Source organism: Mus caroli, unplaced genomic scaffold (assembly GCF_978045245.1).
Source record: "Mus caroli unplaced genomic scaffold, Mus_caroli_1 scaffold_1, whole genome shotgun sequence".
In the NCBI taxonomy this organism is placed as follows: domain Eukaryota; kingdom Metazoa; phylum Chordata; class Mammalia; order Rodentia; family Muridae; genus Mus; species Mus caroli.
The window spans coordinates 173467515-173482999 of NW_028227256.1; the positions used below are offsets into that span (position 1 = coordinate 173467515).

Genomic DNA, 15485 nt, shown 5'->3' on the forward strand with positions numbered 1-15485 from the left:
CTTCAGGTTCCGGAGAGATCCTACATCGAAAATGAAAGTACAGCGTGTGTAAGAAAATGTGCAGTATCATCCTCAGGCTTCCTTGTGCACACATACCAGCAAACATATTCACAGCGGAGCATTTGTGTGTGGGTGTGCGGGCACACACGTGCGCGCGCGCGCACACACACATACACACACACACACAGAGTTGGAGATTGGAAAACTTGAATCAGAGGTAAGCATTTGGACTCAGTGGAATCAGATGTTAGTTTTAATGGAAAAAACAAGCAGAAAGGCCTCTTCTCCTTCAACTGGCTCCCCCTGAAAACTGTCCTCTCAAGGGCGCCTTCCTTATCCTTGGCTCCTTTTAGTATTTTAACTTAAGGTAAGTGCATAAAGAGAAAAAAGAAAGAAAGAAAGAAAGAAAGAAAGAAAGAAAGAAAGAAAGAAAGAAAGAAAGAAAGACAGGCTTTTATTCTCCACAACTTCTAAAAATATCTTTATTGGTGCCAAGTAAGACAGGAGATGAAAATATATTTTCATCCTCAGAGGTTCATCTTCCATATCCAGGAGAGCTTTGGGAATAAATGTAAACTTTACTCTCTATAGTACCTTGAGGGAGACAGGAGGCTGGGAGTGAGAAGAGACATTCATTCCGATTAAAGTAATGCCTTGATTCCTTCCTTTACCCTTCCATTTTCTCAATAGGCAGACACACACACACACACACACACACACACACACATACACACACCCTGCAGGAGGTGGATCCCAATCTGCCATGGGACTTACAGAGACACTGTGACCTAATGAAGTCCCCATGATGGCCAATGTTAACATTATGAGGTCAGGACCCTTCACTAACACCCCTGCCTCTATGAAATGCAGCAGGCCTCAGCTTTCCTCCTGCTAACCTGCTAAGAACAACTCTTACTCCTTGTTCCTCTAGAACAGGGATAGAAGAGTCAGAGGAATGAGACCTAGGGCAAAAGTTGAAACAACAGAGACACATTATAAGAACTAGAAGCATTTCCACATTGGCAAATTTGCAGTATTATTTCTGCACAGAAATAAGAGACTCCCTATGTCTGTATGGATGCCAAGGATGAGAAGCGGTTCAACCTCGCGCTGCAGATCAACAATTTCAAAGCGTCCTTGGTTGAGTTCAATAAACTGGTTGAACAGACAACAGCCCAGAAAAAGGAAGAAAGAGCAGGCATATTTATACCAAAAGAAGGTAAGATGGATGGTTACAGGGAAGTCCATCTGGATTTGTTGATTAGGTCATCGGAGAAAAGCAGTCTTGTTTAAACCCAAGACACTGAATGGGGGACCAGACCTGAGTTCTTTCTTTGTCCCTGACATACTTAGCTAGGCATGAGGAAGCCTGTTGTATTTACCTGTAATATAAAGAGTTGGATTAAATAGCATTAAGAGCTTATACTCCAGACACTATCAGTCACGGGCCCACCTGAGACTCAGTATAGCATAGTGAGCACGCAGGAGGCCCTCTGTGTCTCTTACCCAGCTTAACTAGAACTGGAATAAAATGCAGTCTACTTTGCTTGGGAAAACAATGGGAGTTAGAGAGGAGTCACCTGCCCAAGTCTCTTAAGAGTCAGAAGGGTTCAGATCTTTCCGGATGTCCTCCTGATCTTGGCTGAGCTCTCTATAAAGCGCTCAACAAAGCTTGAATTTCCCTCCTGTCAGCTTGTTTTACCTCTTGCTACAATTGATTCTCCAAACTCTCACCAGGTTTTTAAATTGTTGATGGGGTTTCTGTTTCTCTCAGCCAAGTTTCCTATCCTAGGAGAGAGACAGGCACAAAGCCTAGAATTCGTTCTCTCTCCCTTTTCCTCTGGCCCAATACTTCCTAAATCAGCAGCCCTCCTCCCCTCCTCTCCAATACTGTCAATTTGCTGCAACAACCTCAGAAGTCTCTTTTTCCACCAGCTTTGCCCTTTGATTCTAAAAATATACTCTGTCATCTCATCCTTGACTCTCTTCCCTTAAGCTATTCCTCCATGTCTCCTCTCTGCTTCTCTGCTAAATTTCCCTACAGCATCTCTGCCTTTCTTCTTATCCACTCCAGGCTGGCTTCCCTCATTTTTGCTGAAAATATATTCAGTACCTAACATTGTTGCCAAATTCAGATAAGTTGTGGTTTTTTTCTTTCTCTTCTTTCTTTTAGACTGTCTCACTATGTAGCCCAGGCTGGTCTGAAACTTGATATCCTCCACTCCAGGTTTGTCCAGGTGTGCACCACCATGTCTGACTTTGCTATCCCGTTTCAGCCCACATGACCATTTCACTGCAGGAACACTGGTCTGGTCTCTTCTTCTGCTCTGAGAAGCTCCTCCCTCCATGCTCCTCCCCCTGTGTGTCTTGACACTCTCTTCTGGTTTTGCTCATTTCTCCCTGTTTCTTTTTCTTTTTTCTTTTTTCGTTTTTTTTTTTTTTTTTTTTTTTTGTCGTTTGTCCTGAGTTTCTGCCTAGTGTGTTCTTGTCCAAGTCTTATGGCATGAATGCTGGCTGCCTAGTTTCCAGATCCCTGTAGTTAGCATCACTTTTGAGTACATAATCATGGTTCTCTCAGATTTTTTAACACCTGCTGGGAGTCTTCCATCCAGACTTATTCCTTCTGATATATTTCTACAACGAGTTTTTCCTCTAGCTCTGCCACAATCCTGGTTTACTAACTCACCTTTAGAATCTGTACATGCCATCTTGCTGAGCATGAGTCACGCCTCAACCTTTCCGGCATCAGTGTCTGGCACCTTCAATCCTGTCAGAGGCTTTTCAACATTTCTAAATATGTCATAGTGGTTTTTTTTTTATGTTTACTTATTTACTTTGTAACTGAAACTGTAGCAACTGAACTACATCCTCATGCCTGAGCTGAACTTTTCAGGAAAAAAAAAAAAGGCAAATCTATGTTAAAAATGCCACATGGCTGTCGACCAATTAGAGCTTTGTCACCAACTAGTCCTGACTTAGTGCCCTCTCATCTATCACACAAAACTTTGGAGTTGTATTAGTAGACCACTGACTTTCACCAAATCCGAAGCTAAGATGTCATCAGATAGAACCTAATTCATCAGCAGTACTTTGCCCCCTTTGATATTCCCATCAATGGGTTTGAAAACGCCGAGTCATGACCTTTTTGTTGTTGTTGTTGTTGTTGTGTGGCTATGAAAGCTAACCACGTCCACATTGGGATATGTTACTCAGGACAACTTGAATCTGTTCCCAAGCTATGGTCACTCAAACCTGGCTCAAAACAAACTTTTATTCCCTTTGAGGTAAGAGCTGTGATTTGTGTCCACAGTTATTAAATTGTTTCTTTTGCAGAACTTTTAATGGCTAATGTGCCGTTCTCCCGACTTGGGCATCTCTCCAGTCCTTCTTTCCTCTTTCAATTCTCAAGAAAGTAGAAAGCTACCTCTTTGCAAACATGCCCACATTCCCCCTAAGCAAAGGCATCCTCAGCCCTGTTGCTGTTTTTATTGCTGCCTCCAGGAATTTACCTGCTTTATTTAGGCTGCTGAGGTTAATATGTAGTCTGTGTTTGACCATTGATCTGGAAGTGTTTTGAAGGTTTTGCACAGATAAGGCCAGCTCAGAGTCTGGTGTCAGGAAGCACTCCTTAAACACGTGTTAAACAACGAAGTTAGCCTTGCTCCCCACCCCCCACCCCTGAAAGCATACAACTCCAAATCTGTGGTGCAAAGTTCCTTCCTCAGGAATTTTTAGATGAGATTAAAAAACTAATCTGCTAGACACATGGCCTTCTATGTCTTAGGGACAAGGTTTAAGGATTGAGGAGATGGAAAATATGGAATTCTAACTTTGTACCAAGCTGCTAATACTATTCAAATACTTTGGTATTCATTAATAAATATTGGAAGGTAAGAATTGACTCTTTATTGTAGGTAAGGAGCCAGGACTCGAGAGAGAGAATGTTTTAATGACGAGGTGTCAGCCTCAAAGGGATGCTAAGGAGACTACAGAGATTTGTCCTGGTTCTGTTATTCTTAGATCTCACCAGTGACGCAATAGAATTCAGATTACCCTGGGACCAAATCCTCCCCACCCCACCCCCCATTCAGGTGCAGTCCAGATAGAACATGTATCTTTAAAACAGCTGCATACATATTTGGATGGTTCTTTATTTTCCACGGGGCTAATAGTTGTTCCTGTTTAGGTAGATAAACATTTGCTGAGTTTTGAAACAGGGAGAGGAATGTCATTTTTACACGAAGGCTTCTCGGCCAGGACACTATTGACCTTTGGGCTAAAGAATTCTTTGTTCTGTGTGCTAAGGCTAATGGGGCAGCCTTGCACATTGTTGGGAGTTCATCAGCCTCCTTGGCCTCTAGATGCTGGCAGCACACTCATCCTTGGCTGTAACAATAATGTCTTAGACATTGCCAAATGGCTCTGTGTGTGTGTGTGTGTGTGTGTGTTTAATGGGTCTTAAGTTTAATTAGACTCTGTTGGTTACCCACTATTATGTCATAGGGGATACCATGATGGTTCAGTCATTGTCATGGTTCATAGGCTCTACAGCTGAGTAGAACTACTGACTGCTCCTCTACCCTTGATAGCTTATGTAACATCTGATACTGTGAGAGCCAAAGAAGGCTTCTAGGTCAGGTTCAGCTCAATTTTTCCAAGTCCTGCTTCCAAAGTGTGTGTTGGCTTCAGCAATAAGTTTTTGTGTGTTTTGCTTTGTTTGTTTGTTTGTTTGTTTAATGTTTGGGGAGACTGTTGTATTCTTCAGACCAACAATATGACAGGAATTTTCCCATAGCAGGCACTAAGGGGTTTGCTAGACAGTGAACGTCTTTTGTGGGGCGCATTATCTCTCCTTTAAACAATCAAAGTCAAACATGGCAGAGCAAGTAACTGTGGAGTAGATGTTGAATCCTTTGGATGTATGGTGAAGAATGGTACAGCTGGGTCACATGGTGGATTTCTTTTGCTTATTTGTTTATACTTTCCCACATTGATTTCCATAGTGGCTTTGTCAGTTTGCAATCCTACCAATAGCCAATGAGGTCGCCCTTTTGCCAGGTCTTCACCAGCACTTGTTGCTAATTTGTTTTCTTGATCTTAGCCATTCTGACTGGGGTGAGATGAAATTTCAAAGCGGCTTTTAATTTTCATTTTCAATTTTCATTTCACAGAAATTTTATTCCTGGGATTACTACAAATGTGGAAAATTTTTAAAAATGTTTTTTAGTAATTTTTATTTCTTCTTTTGAGAATTCTCTGTTCAGATTCTTAGGCCATTTTTAAAATTGGGCATTTGTTTATTTGATTGTTTTTTGAGTTCTTTGCATATTCTGAATATTAACTCTCCATTAGATATATGGCTAACAAAATTCTCTCCTGTTTGTGGATTTCTTCACTCAACTGACTATTTCCTTTGGAGTACTGCTTTCTGGTTTTATGAAGTTTCTGTTTCTCAATTGTTGGCCATGATTCCTGAGCAAATGGAATTCTATTTATACAACCCCTCCTCTTGCTCCTGGATCCTGTAGGTGCTGCCTATGTTTTCTTTTAGCAGTTTCAGTGTTTCAGGATTCACATTTATATATTTGATCCATTTGAAGTTAGCTTTCTTGTAAGGTGATAGATATAGGTCTGCTTTCATTCTTCTGGTTGGGGACATCCTCTTTTCCCAGAACAGCTTTTTGATGATGCTTTCTCCCAGTATGAATCATTGACATCTTTGTAAAACATCAGAAGGTGGTAATTACAAAATCTCATGTTTGAGTCTTTTACTGTATTCCATTAGTCTACATGCCTACATTGGTGCCAGAACTATGTTGTTTGTATCACTATAGCTCTGTAATACAGCTTGCACTGGCACGATAGCCCATGCTGTATTGTTCTTTCTGTTCAGAATTGCTTTGTTTAATCCAGATATTTTGTGCCTCCATATGATTTTAAGAATGGTTCATTCTATTTCTGTGAAGAAGGTTGTGAGGATTTTGATTGGGTTGAATCTGTACATTTATTTTGGTAGAATGGATTTCCTATCATTTTCATATGGAGTCTACCAAACAATGAGCATAAGAGGTCTTTCCAACCTCTGGTGTCTTCTTCAGTCTCTTTCTTTGGAGACTTAAAGTCTTCATTTTGGAAGTCTTTTACCTCATTATCGGATTTTTGAGGCTATTACAAATGGGAGTGTTTCTTCAGTCTCTTTCTTAGCATGTTCATTAGTGGTTATAGAGATAGGCTACTAATTTTTGTAAGTTGATTTTTTGTTTCCTGACACTTTTTATAAAAAAAAATTTCCAGTAAAAGTTTTAGACCCTCTTATGTATAATATCATATTAGCCACAAATAAGGATACCTAGACTACCTCTTTTCCTATCTATATCACTTTAATTTTCGTCTTTTGTCTTTATCTCTATAGATATTACTCACCACATTTTGCTAGTGGACTGCCCTGTCTTGTTCCTAATTAGTGGGATTGCTTCCGGTTTTTCCTCCTTTTAGGATGATGTTGGCCATGGGTCTGTCATATATAATACTTTTATGCTGAAGATCCCTCCAAGGCCTCTATTGTGAAGGCATATTGGATTTTTTTCAAAAAGCTTTTCTTCATCTACTGAGAGAATCAGGTGACTTTGTGAGTAAGTTCATTTATATGACTTACTGTGTTTATTAACTTACATATGTTGAGCCATCTCTAGGATAAATCTCTCATATTAAAGGGATTAAGAAATAGCTTCTTCTAGACCCAAATGACTGGGGAGAAAGTAACCATGACCTTTGTAGAAAGATTTAGGTTATTCCAAATAATATGTTTCAACATAACAGTTTCATGAAGGCTTATAGTTATAGAACAAGAGAGCCATAAGTCAAACTACCTTTCAAATACATCAGTGGGAATATCAGGTAGGTTGTTAAAGTTGAGCAATCTCTGCAATGGGCCTCAGATGTCATCTGATGGCATTCTTAACTTTTGGCTAAATAGAGGTTAGGCTCTGCTTTATATACTCTGAAAGGATTACTAATGCTAACAGAGAGATCACAAACAGCTAGGAAATAAATGGCTATTTAAAAGACTAAACCCAAGATAATTTGGCTTTAGGCCTGCAATATTTCAACTCTCCCTATTAAAGTTCTAATGAGTCAACTAGACTTCTATAATGTTTAATCTAGTTCGCTCTTCTCTCTCTCTCTCTCTCTCTCTCTCTCTCTCTCTCTCTCTCTCTCTCTCATTTCTGGAAGTGTCAGATGTTAGTAAACATTGCCTAGTATCCAGTTTATGTCCAATGTCTAGCTAAGTTCTGACACACAACTAAGCCTTGGCTACAATTTTTTTTTTGTTTTTGTTTTTGTTTTTTTGTTTGTTTTTTTTTTTCGAGACAGGGTTTCTCTGTATAGCCCTGGCTGTCCTGGAACTCACTTTGTAGACCAGGCTGGCCTCGAACTCAGAAATCTGCCTGCCTCTGCCTCCCAAGTGCTGGGATCAAAGGAGTGTGCCACCATGCAAGGCATACAATATTATTCAATATATTTTTTTAGTTGAATAAAATAATAGGATTTTGTCTATACAGCTTGAGGAATCCTTTTCTCTAACTTTTTCTTGACTTGAGATTCATTATTCTCATCTAAACACTTCAAGAAACTTGTCAAAAATCAAGATTCAAGAAATGTGTGTGGATGCATGTGTGTGTGTCTGTATTGTGTGTGTGTTTTACTGAGTGTGTGTGTTGTGTGTCTATGTGGGTACATATCTGTTTGTGTCTTTGTATAAGTCTCTGTGTGTTTCTGTATGCATGTCTGTGTGAGAGAATTTACACAATGTCAGATAACAAATATTTGCTCTGTGCAAAGGTCTAAGATAAATTCTAAGAAACATTGAACTGGTAACTGTTTCCATAGCAGGAAAAGTGATTTCCTTATCTTTGTATTCATGTACAGAATTTTTATCATAGCTGAAACAGAAGAGAATCCTGAACAGCAAAATAAATTATTTATTCTGATTGAATACTATTCTAGCTAGGGCCTAGTTATCTTCATAAATACAAGATCTCTAAGGTACAGTTATAGTCATTTTATAAGACAAAATGAGATGGAAAATATATATGAAATGTGAAACTCTGTCCTTGGTATCTGATGGAAATGTCCCTGTACTTTTCCCCACTACAGATTCAATCGACTATGATAAGTTTTACACCTCGGTACAGCAAATCTTTGGCCCTGAAGTGAAAAATCAAGATGTGAAGTGTTTTTACAGGAAGCTCTGCAACAATCCTGATGCAGCTTTCGACTGGTGTGAGGTACTTTGTGTGCACATAATTCAAAACTCAGGTCTTACTTGACTTTGTTCAGAACAAGCAATTAAAAATGTTACTCCCACCAAAGCTAAATCTGCAGTATGTACACGGAATATTACTGTGTCTACGGCCATAAAGGCATAGCCATGGTCCACAGGAAAGTGAGGAAACAGGCAGCTATTTAACTATATTATCCATGAGTATTTCTTTTTAAAAGACAGGGTCTTACTCTGTAGCCCCAGTTGGCCTGGCACTCATTATGTGGACCAGGCTGGCCTTGAACTCGCAGAGTTACTTGCCATCAGTTCCATTGACAACAATCAGGATTTTAAGTGGCTTTGTTGAATCTGACAAGGAAACATTTCTTCCCTGTACTCTCACTGTGTATGTGTCTTCAGAGCATTTGAATCATTGGCAGAAATGTAGGGGTTTAGTTGGTTACTTCTGTCAACTCTTGAAAATGGTTTCTGATGGGCAGAATACTGATGCAAGAAATTAAAACATCTGGCTCACTCATATTTGAGTGAATCTCACAGACAAGAGAAAACATGACGACTTTGAATATCTTACTATCACATTTAACAGGATTACCAGAGTTTTGGCAGCAAAGCCTGCCTGCTAGCAATCCTAAAAAGCTAGGGTCAGCTATTCATCTTCAACAAGTTAACTAAAGAGACAATTGATCGTGGAAAACAGAGAACACAGATTTATTCCCAGTGGTCACATTGGAAAGAGGAATAAAAGAGTCCAGTGGACACCCCCACCCATCTTTGGGGGCACTGATATGAAGTTTAAGTTTAAGTAGAAGGCAAGAGGTGTTTTAATGTAAGTAGTCATGGTCACAGTATGAGACCTGCTTATCACAGGTCGGTCATTGCCTTTGCCCCAGTCTGCTCTGTGAGGTTCAACTAGTCCTGAGAACACTGTGAAGTCTCTTCCTGGGTGGCAAGTTCCTCTGGTTGGTACCAGGCTTCCAGCTTTTCCCTCACCCCCAAATAGGATTCCTAGGGAAATTTCTTTCTTTATGGCCAACTGTTTCAATAGACTAATAAAAAAGTCTCATTAGACTATCTCCTCTCTTACCAAGGCAGTTATGGCATCTAATGGATATGTGTAAATGGAATTTTGATAATGGCCAGGCTCAGGAAAAGTTCTGTCTTATGTTTAACTACATATAGGCCATCACAAAATTGAGCATATAAAGAACTCCAATAAAATACAATTTAGAAGCTTGTAATAGAAGCTAGCCCAAATCCTGAACTAGGTAACTAGCAAAATTTACTAATTAACTTTAGAAAAAATTACAACCAAAAAGAGCTTCTATTGCCTTTAAGGGGATATAATTCTTATGAATATTTCTACTAATATGCTAAAAAAAAACTGAACAGCTATCCAAATCATTTTCAGAGGCTAAAATAATAGAGTTGAACAAAGAAAACAAAAAGCAAATATTATTTATGAATAGAAATGCTAACCTTTTAAATAATGTTTATTAAACACTAAAAAATTTCTGGGTAGAAAAGTGGGGATGGTTCCGTATTAGAAAAGCCATGAGTTAGATTGCTTCTAACAGCTTAGTGGGGGAACAAGACTAATCTTAACAGACTGCAGCAAAGGAAAGCCACATCTACTCACAGGCAGGTTTATAACCAGCTCACAGGGCACACAGTAAGGCTCAGTCATTTCCACACATTCTATGGGTGCTACTGAGACACACTAGTGGAGGAAAGCAGCCTTGACAGAACACTAATGGCCCGTGAACCTTCACTAATCACTACCTGGCCCTTTTTCAGAAGAAGGTTGCTGACTCTGAATCTTTAAGATTAAGTAAAATAAAAAATAAGGAAGATGGTTGACAAAAATTCAGCAACTACCTCTCCTTTAAACACACACACACTCCCACACAAACCAGTAAAAATGAAAGGGAATTCACTTTAGATAAAGGATCCTGGGTTTTCTTCTACTTTTTTTTTTCCTTTTCTTTTCCCTTATGCATCTAGAATAAATGATCATCCATTTAGCAATTTAAGAGGGAAAAAAGCAGCCCTGTATTACATCACAGTTTCCACTGACAAGGAAACTGGGAACTGGACCTGGGCAATTCTCATGCAGTCTCCTAAAGCTGCAGCCACCTGTTAGCTAGGCTGTGCTCTCATTTGAAGGACTCTCTGGAGAAGAATAGAATCTAAGTTCACTGGTTGCTGACAGGATCTATCCCCTTGCTGTCTTAAAACAAAACAAAACAAAACAAAACAAAACAAAACAAAACAAAACAAAACAAAAAAACAAAAAACAAAGCAAAACAAAACCAACCAAACAAACAATGCTCTTCATTCCTGTAGTTGAGTTTCAATGTCTCTTACTTGTTTTTTTCTCATCCTTACAACTGTCTTCCTGAGCAAAGGTCACTGGGGTTGGGATACTCACCCTGCTTAGATGACAGGCAGAACCAGAGAGTAGTCAGCTACATAAGACATTCAAAACACTAATGAGAAAGTTTGTATCTACCTTAATGACCCAGTAACAAATCTCATAAAAGCTCTGATAATAAAACTCACAAAGACCTTATACAAATTAGAAATCCCTCCCACAAACTGCCTGTAAATATGTACAAAGCTTGGCTCATAACAGAATAGCTCATAGATTCTGCCATGCAGCAAATTCCCACAGTATGTCCTGTTTTCTTTCTTCTTTTTTTTCAAGAATGGAAAACATGATTTTAACTTAGTTCGTTGCTTGATTGTTATCTCAAAAGGTCCTTTGCAAGTAAAAACCTCTTTGGTGATCAGGAGGAAATTGTTCTTTTTCTATTTTGACCTCTGCGCTGTCCAGTAGAAATATGAGGGATAGATAGGCAAGCATTGGGACCTGAGTTTATATTCCCAGAACATACTTTAACCTACTGCTTCAAACTGCAACAGTTCCAATGTGGCCAACATGTGACATATAGAGACACTGCTATCTATAAATTTTGCCACACAATTGAGTTATAAAAATGGCAGGGAAATTCTCTTGTCCGAAGATAAGTTTACAATTGCGTGTTGGACTACATTCATAGCTATCCTTGGCTGCACATAGCTACATACAGAGAAGTTGGCTATGCCCAGTGTATGCATGAAATATAGAATCTAGCAGAAAATAGAAATGGTGAGTAATACAAATCATTACAAGGCTCAAGGATCAAAGATGAAGAATTCTGATTCTCAAGTCCTCTCTCCTTTCTCCCCTCACCCCCCTCCAACTTTCCCTTTTCTGAGAGTGATTTAGCAGACTCTACACTGTTGATATTTTCATCCCATGTTTGTGGCCAAGTTTCCAAGATGTCTTAGAATTGGGGATGTTTTTGGCTTTGTTGTTGTTTGTTTTTGTTTTTGTTTTGTTGTTGTTGTTGGTGGTGGTGGTGATGGTTTGTTTTTGGTAGAGATTTTCAGCTTGGTTAATTGAATTTGATGTCCTGTCTCTCTGGAACCAACCATGAATTATTGTTGATGTTGCTTAAATTATAGCAAATTGGACTTGATATACATTAAATGAAACTTCAAAGCGCCTTTCAGATATTACAAAGGGCAGGAGATCCAGAACCTGAGCACAGGTGGGCTGAGGTGTGCATATGCTTGCTCTGGTTGGATGGTTCAGGCACACACACACACATACACACACACACACACACACCAGGACATTCAGAATTAAGAGTGCAAAACACTGCGCTCATCTTCAGTGAGTAATACAAGCACAGGAAAGCTTGGTGGGAAAGATACCCCCTGGGAACTGAACCCTTAGCTGCTGTAGCCCTCGATGCTGAAGAACTCCCTTCTGCCACATGGGGCTGTAACTAACTATTGGAAGTGTGATCTGTCTGAGTTCATGTGTGCTATAAATATAAAATGCACAGATCTCAAAAAGCATTGTACGGAAAATGCAAAACATTTCACAGTGACCTTTAATGTTGATTGTATGTTGAAATTATGTTTTCAACACACTTATAAAGTTGATTTCATTTTGGTTTTATGTTTCATGTACCTACTATAAGATGTAATATTATATACATGGCTTATATTATATTTCTATGGGACATCACAGAAAATGTCAAAATAAGAATAGAATGAATTCTTCCTGACCATCAAATTCAGGCTTTTACCAGCAAACAATGAAAAGATATAAATACTGTATACATTCATATCTCTTAGAAGACTCTAACTTGGCATTTTGGGGTTACACCTTGTTTGAATTTATTTATTTTTAAAAGATTTATTTATTTATTTTATGCATATGAGTATACCACCATTGCTCTCTTCAGACACACCAGAAGAGTACATCAGACCTCATTACAGATGGTTGTGAGCCACCAGGTGATTGCTGGGAATTGAACTCAGGACCTCTGGAAGAGCAGTTGATGCTCTTAACCACTGTGCCATCTCTCCAGCCCTGTTTGAGTTTATTTTATTCAATGATAATATTTTATTAATTCTTTCAGTATTTTATGCAGCACTGTATTTTGATTATACTTACCCCTCCTCCAGTTTCTTCCAGATACGCCCTCCACCTGACTGGCTCTCTAAAACTATGCACCTAAGATAATATCAACAGACTTCTTTAATTTGAAGGTCATGCATTTTTTATGTGAGCATGAAGCAATTGTTTTACATTTTTGCTGACCAAAACTGTTATCTTGGAAATGCAAGCTTCAAACCACATACTGTAAAGGTATCCAGGACTGCTATTCCCCATAAATGCTGAACCATAAGACAGTAAGTACTAGGTAGGTGGTAGAGGTGTGGCCATGGAGCTCTACAGTAACTGAAATCTTGGATGTAATGGAATAGGAAGTGAATCTGCATAGTTCTTCACTTGTGGAGAGGAGAAATGGGAGGATTATCCCCAACATCTGCTCCTTCTTGGCACCTCATTCTCTACATCTGCCACTTCCAGTCTACACAATCTCCTTACATCTGTAAAATATCTCTCTCTCTCTCTCTCTCTCTCATACAAATTTCCAGTTCCTATTTAGTTTTCACAACAGATCAGCATGTAGATTGTAGAGGGCCACACTCTTGCCATGGTGAGGGTGAGGACAGTGGCATATGGAAAGGTAATTGACTTATCCAAAGCCAAATAGAAAGTGGCCGTTGGTCTCCAGCTAAAGTTTCCTGTCTACCAATTCTTGATGCCATTATCCTATCCCATCTTTGGGTTCCTAGAAATCTTGTACCTTTGACAGAACAACTCGAGCACAGCCTCTGGTGTGCTCTGTGCAGTTGGAGGCTGGCTGAGGCTGGAGGAGTCTGTGAGGACTGTTCTGCCGTCACTGGCCTATCATCTTCTCACCAGTCATCTGGCCACTTCTCAAACCGGCGTTTCAATTTCCAGTCCTGCAGCCTAACCTTTCTGGGCTTCCGTGCTGTCGTCTGTAAAATGGAAACTGAATACTATCTGATGAAGACTGGCTTCACTCCAATATTGTTTACCTGGGTTTTTAGGAGCCATCTTAATAGTTAGCTAATAGTCATCAATTGGGCAATATGAGTGGGATTGATTCTTCCAAAATCAGCCAAAGGTATGCAAGTCTGATTCCAAAATATAAATCTCTTTGTCACAACAATGCCACCAAAAGTTACACTTTCTTTTCTGTGGTTTAGATGCAAATACACTCGGAGAATTGTATATTTTTACTCTAGTGAAACGTTAGAATTAATAAAAATACAACTTAGGCCTGTCCTTGCAATATATATTGAGAAAAACTAGACGTAAAGAAATCTGAACAATGTGATTGCTTTAGACTTGCACAGCTAATCAGTGAAAAGACGAAGTCTGTATTTTACCATGTAACCCTGTGTTGCTAGTAAACAGCTGTTGTTATTTAAATGTCTCCCATAGTCACTTTGAACACTTGATCCTTACGTGGTGCAACTGTTTGGAAGGCTGTGAATTTTTTAGAGGAAGTGAGTCTCTGAAGGGGCAGGGAGTCTTGTGGGGGTTTGTTTGTTTGTTTGTTTGTTTGTTTGTTTGTTTGTTTTTGGCCAAGCATATCTTCCTGTTCCTTTTGCTGCTTTTCTCAGTGTGGATGCAATGTGACCAACTGGCTCCCCGCTCTTGCTACCATGTTTTCCCTGCTTGCTGCCCTGTCTTCATCACCACAAAGGACTATAAACTGCAGGAAATGTGTAAGAATGTGAGTCCCACAGCCTTTCTGCCACAGGGCACAGCCACTTGGGGAGGCAGAAAGCAGGGGGTTTTACTGTGCTTATCCCACGACTCCCTGAGTGGGTACTGGGCCATAGGGAAGTGCTGAGGCCCCACTCGGAGCTAGAGAAGCTCAGTCTGAGACAAGGGACAGCCAGAGTTGGCTCAAGGTCCCTGGGCCTTTGAAGAGGCTGGGGCCATGGAGTTCCCAGGCTCTTGGACACCCAGGCACTGCTGGAAATGGCAGAAGAGCTGAGAATGGAATTTGGGCCCACAGGCTGGATCTAGCCCAGGGCAGGGAACAGGAAAAAGGCGGGGAGAGCTCTGGCTGGCCCCACGGTGAGAGTCCTTGGCTTGACTGCAGGCTTAGGCTTGGTGGCCTTCTTGACAGAGTGGACTTCTAAGGGAGATTAGACATCTGCTCTATAGGCAAAGCCCTTCTCTATGGCTCCCCACAGGGAATCCCAATGAAAAGAGTCAGTCTGTGGTTCTAAATCATTTATTGCCATGGCGGAAAGTGGATCTGTGAAACCGTACCCCACTTCTCAGGGTGGGCCTGAGATAAATAAATGCCTTTTGCAGGGAGGAATGTCTGAGAAGGAACACCTATTGGCTAAACCCTCCAGACCTCTAGGTACCTCATTAGAATGTAGATTTCAGTGTCTCTTTTTCTATTGTCTTGGTCTGAGATATTAGGAATGCCTCATCTATATGTGGGGGGCTTAGGGTTTTGCCCTTACATGACTGATGGCCACAGACCTAAGGGGGGCTGTGTGCCTGGGAGCAGTCGAAGCTCCAATTGTCCCTTCAGGTCTCTGAGGCTTCTAGCCTTAGCTCAACCAAGGACCAGGCTACCTTTCTTTTTTTCTTTCTTTTTTTTTTTTTTATTATGTATTTTCCTCAATTACATTTCCAATGCTATCCCAAAAGTCCCCCATACCCTCCCCACCCACTCCCCTACCCACCCATTCCCACTTTTTGGCCCTGGCGTTCCCCTGTACTGGGGCATATAAAGTTTGT

The 15485-nt window shown here is 40.1% G+C and overlaps 1 protein-coding gene across 2 annotated transcripts in view; it reads left to right on the top strand.

The window, feature by feature from the left end:
- Positions 1-896: 896 nt before the first annotated feature.
- Positions 897-15485, top strand: part of Wdr64 (WD repeat domain 64) — a 124038-nt gene continuing 109449 nt past the window's right edge. For both annotated transcript variants that reach the window (XR_015046592.1, XM_021175403.2), the window contains exons 1-2: positions 897-1219; positions 8158-8288. Coding sequence is in view for 1 of the 2 variants with exons in the window: in XM_021175403.2 (XP_021031062.1) it covers positions 1075-1219; positions 8158-8288 (276 nt within the window). In the remaining variant the exon portion in view is untranslated. The remainder of the gene's footprint in view (positions 1220-8157; positions 8289-15485) is intronic.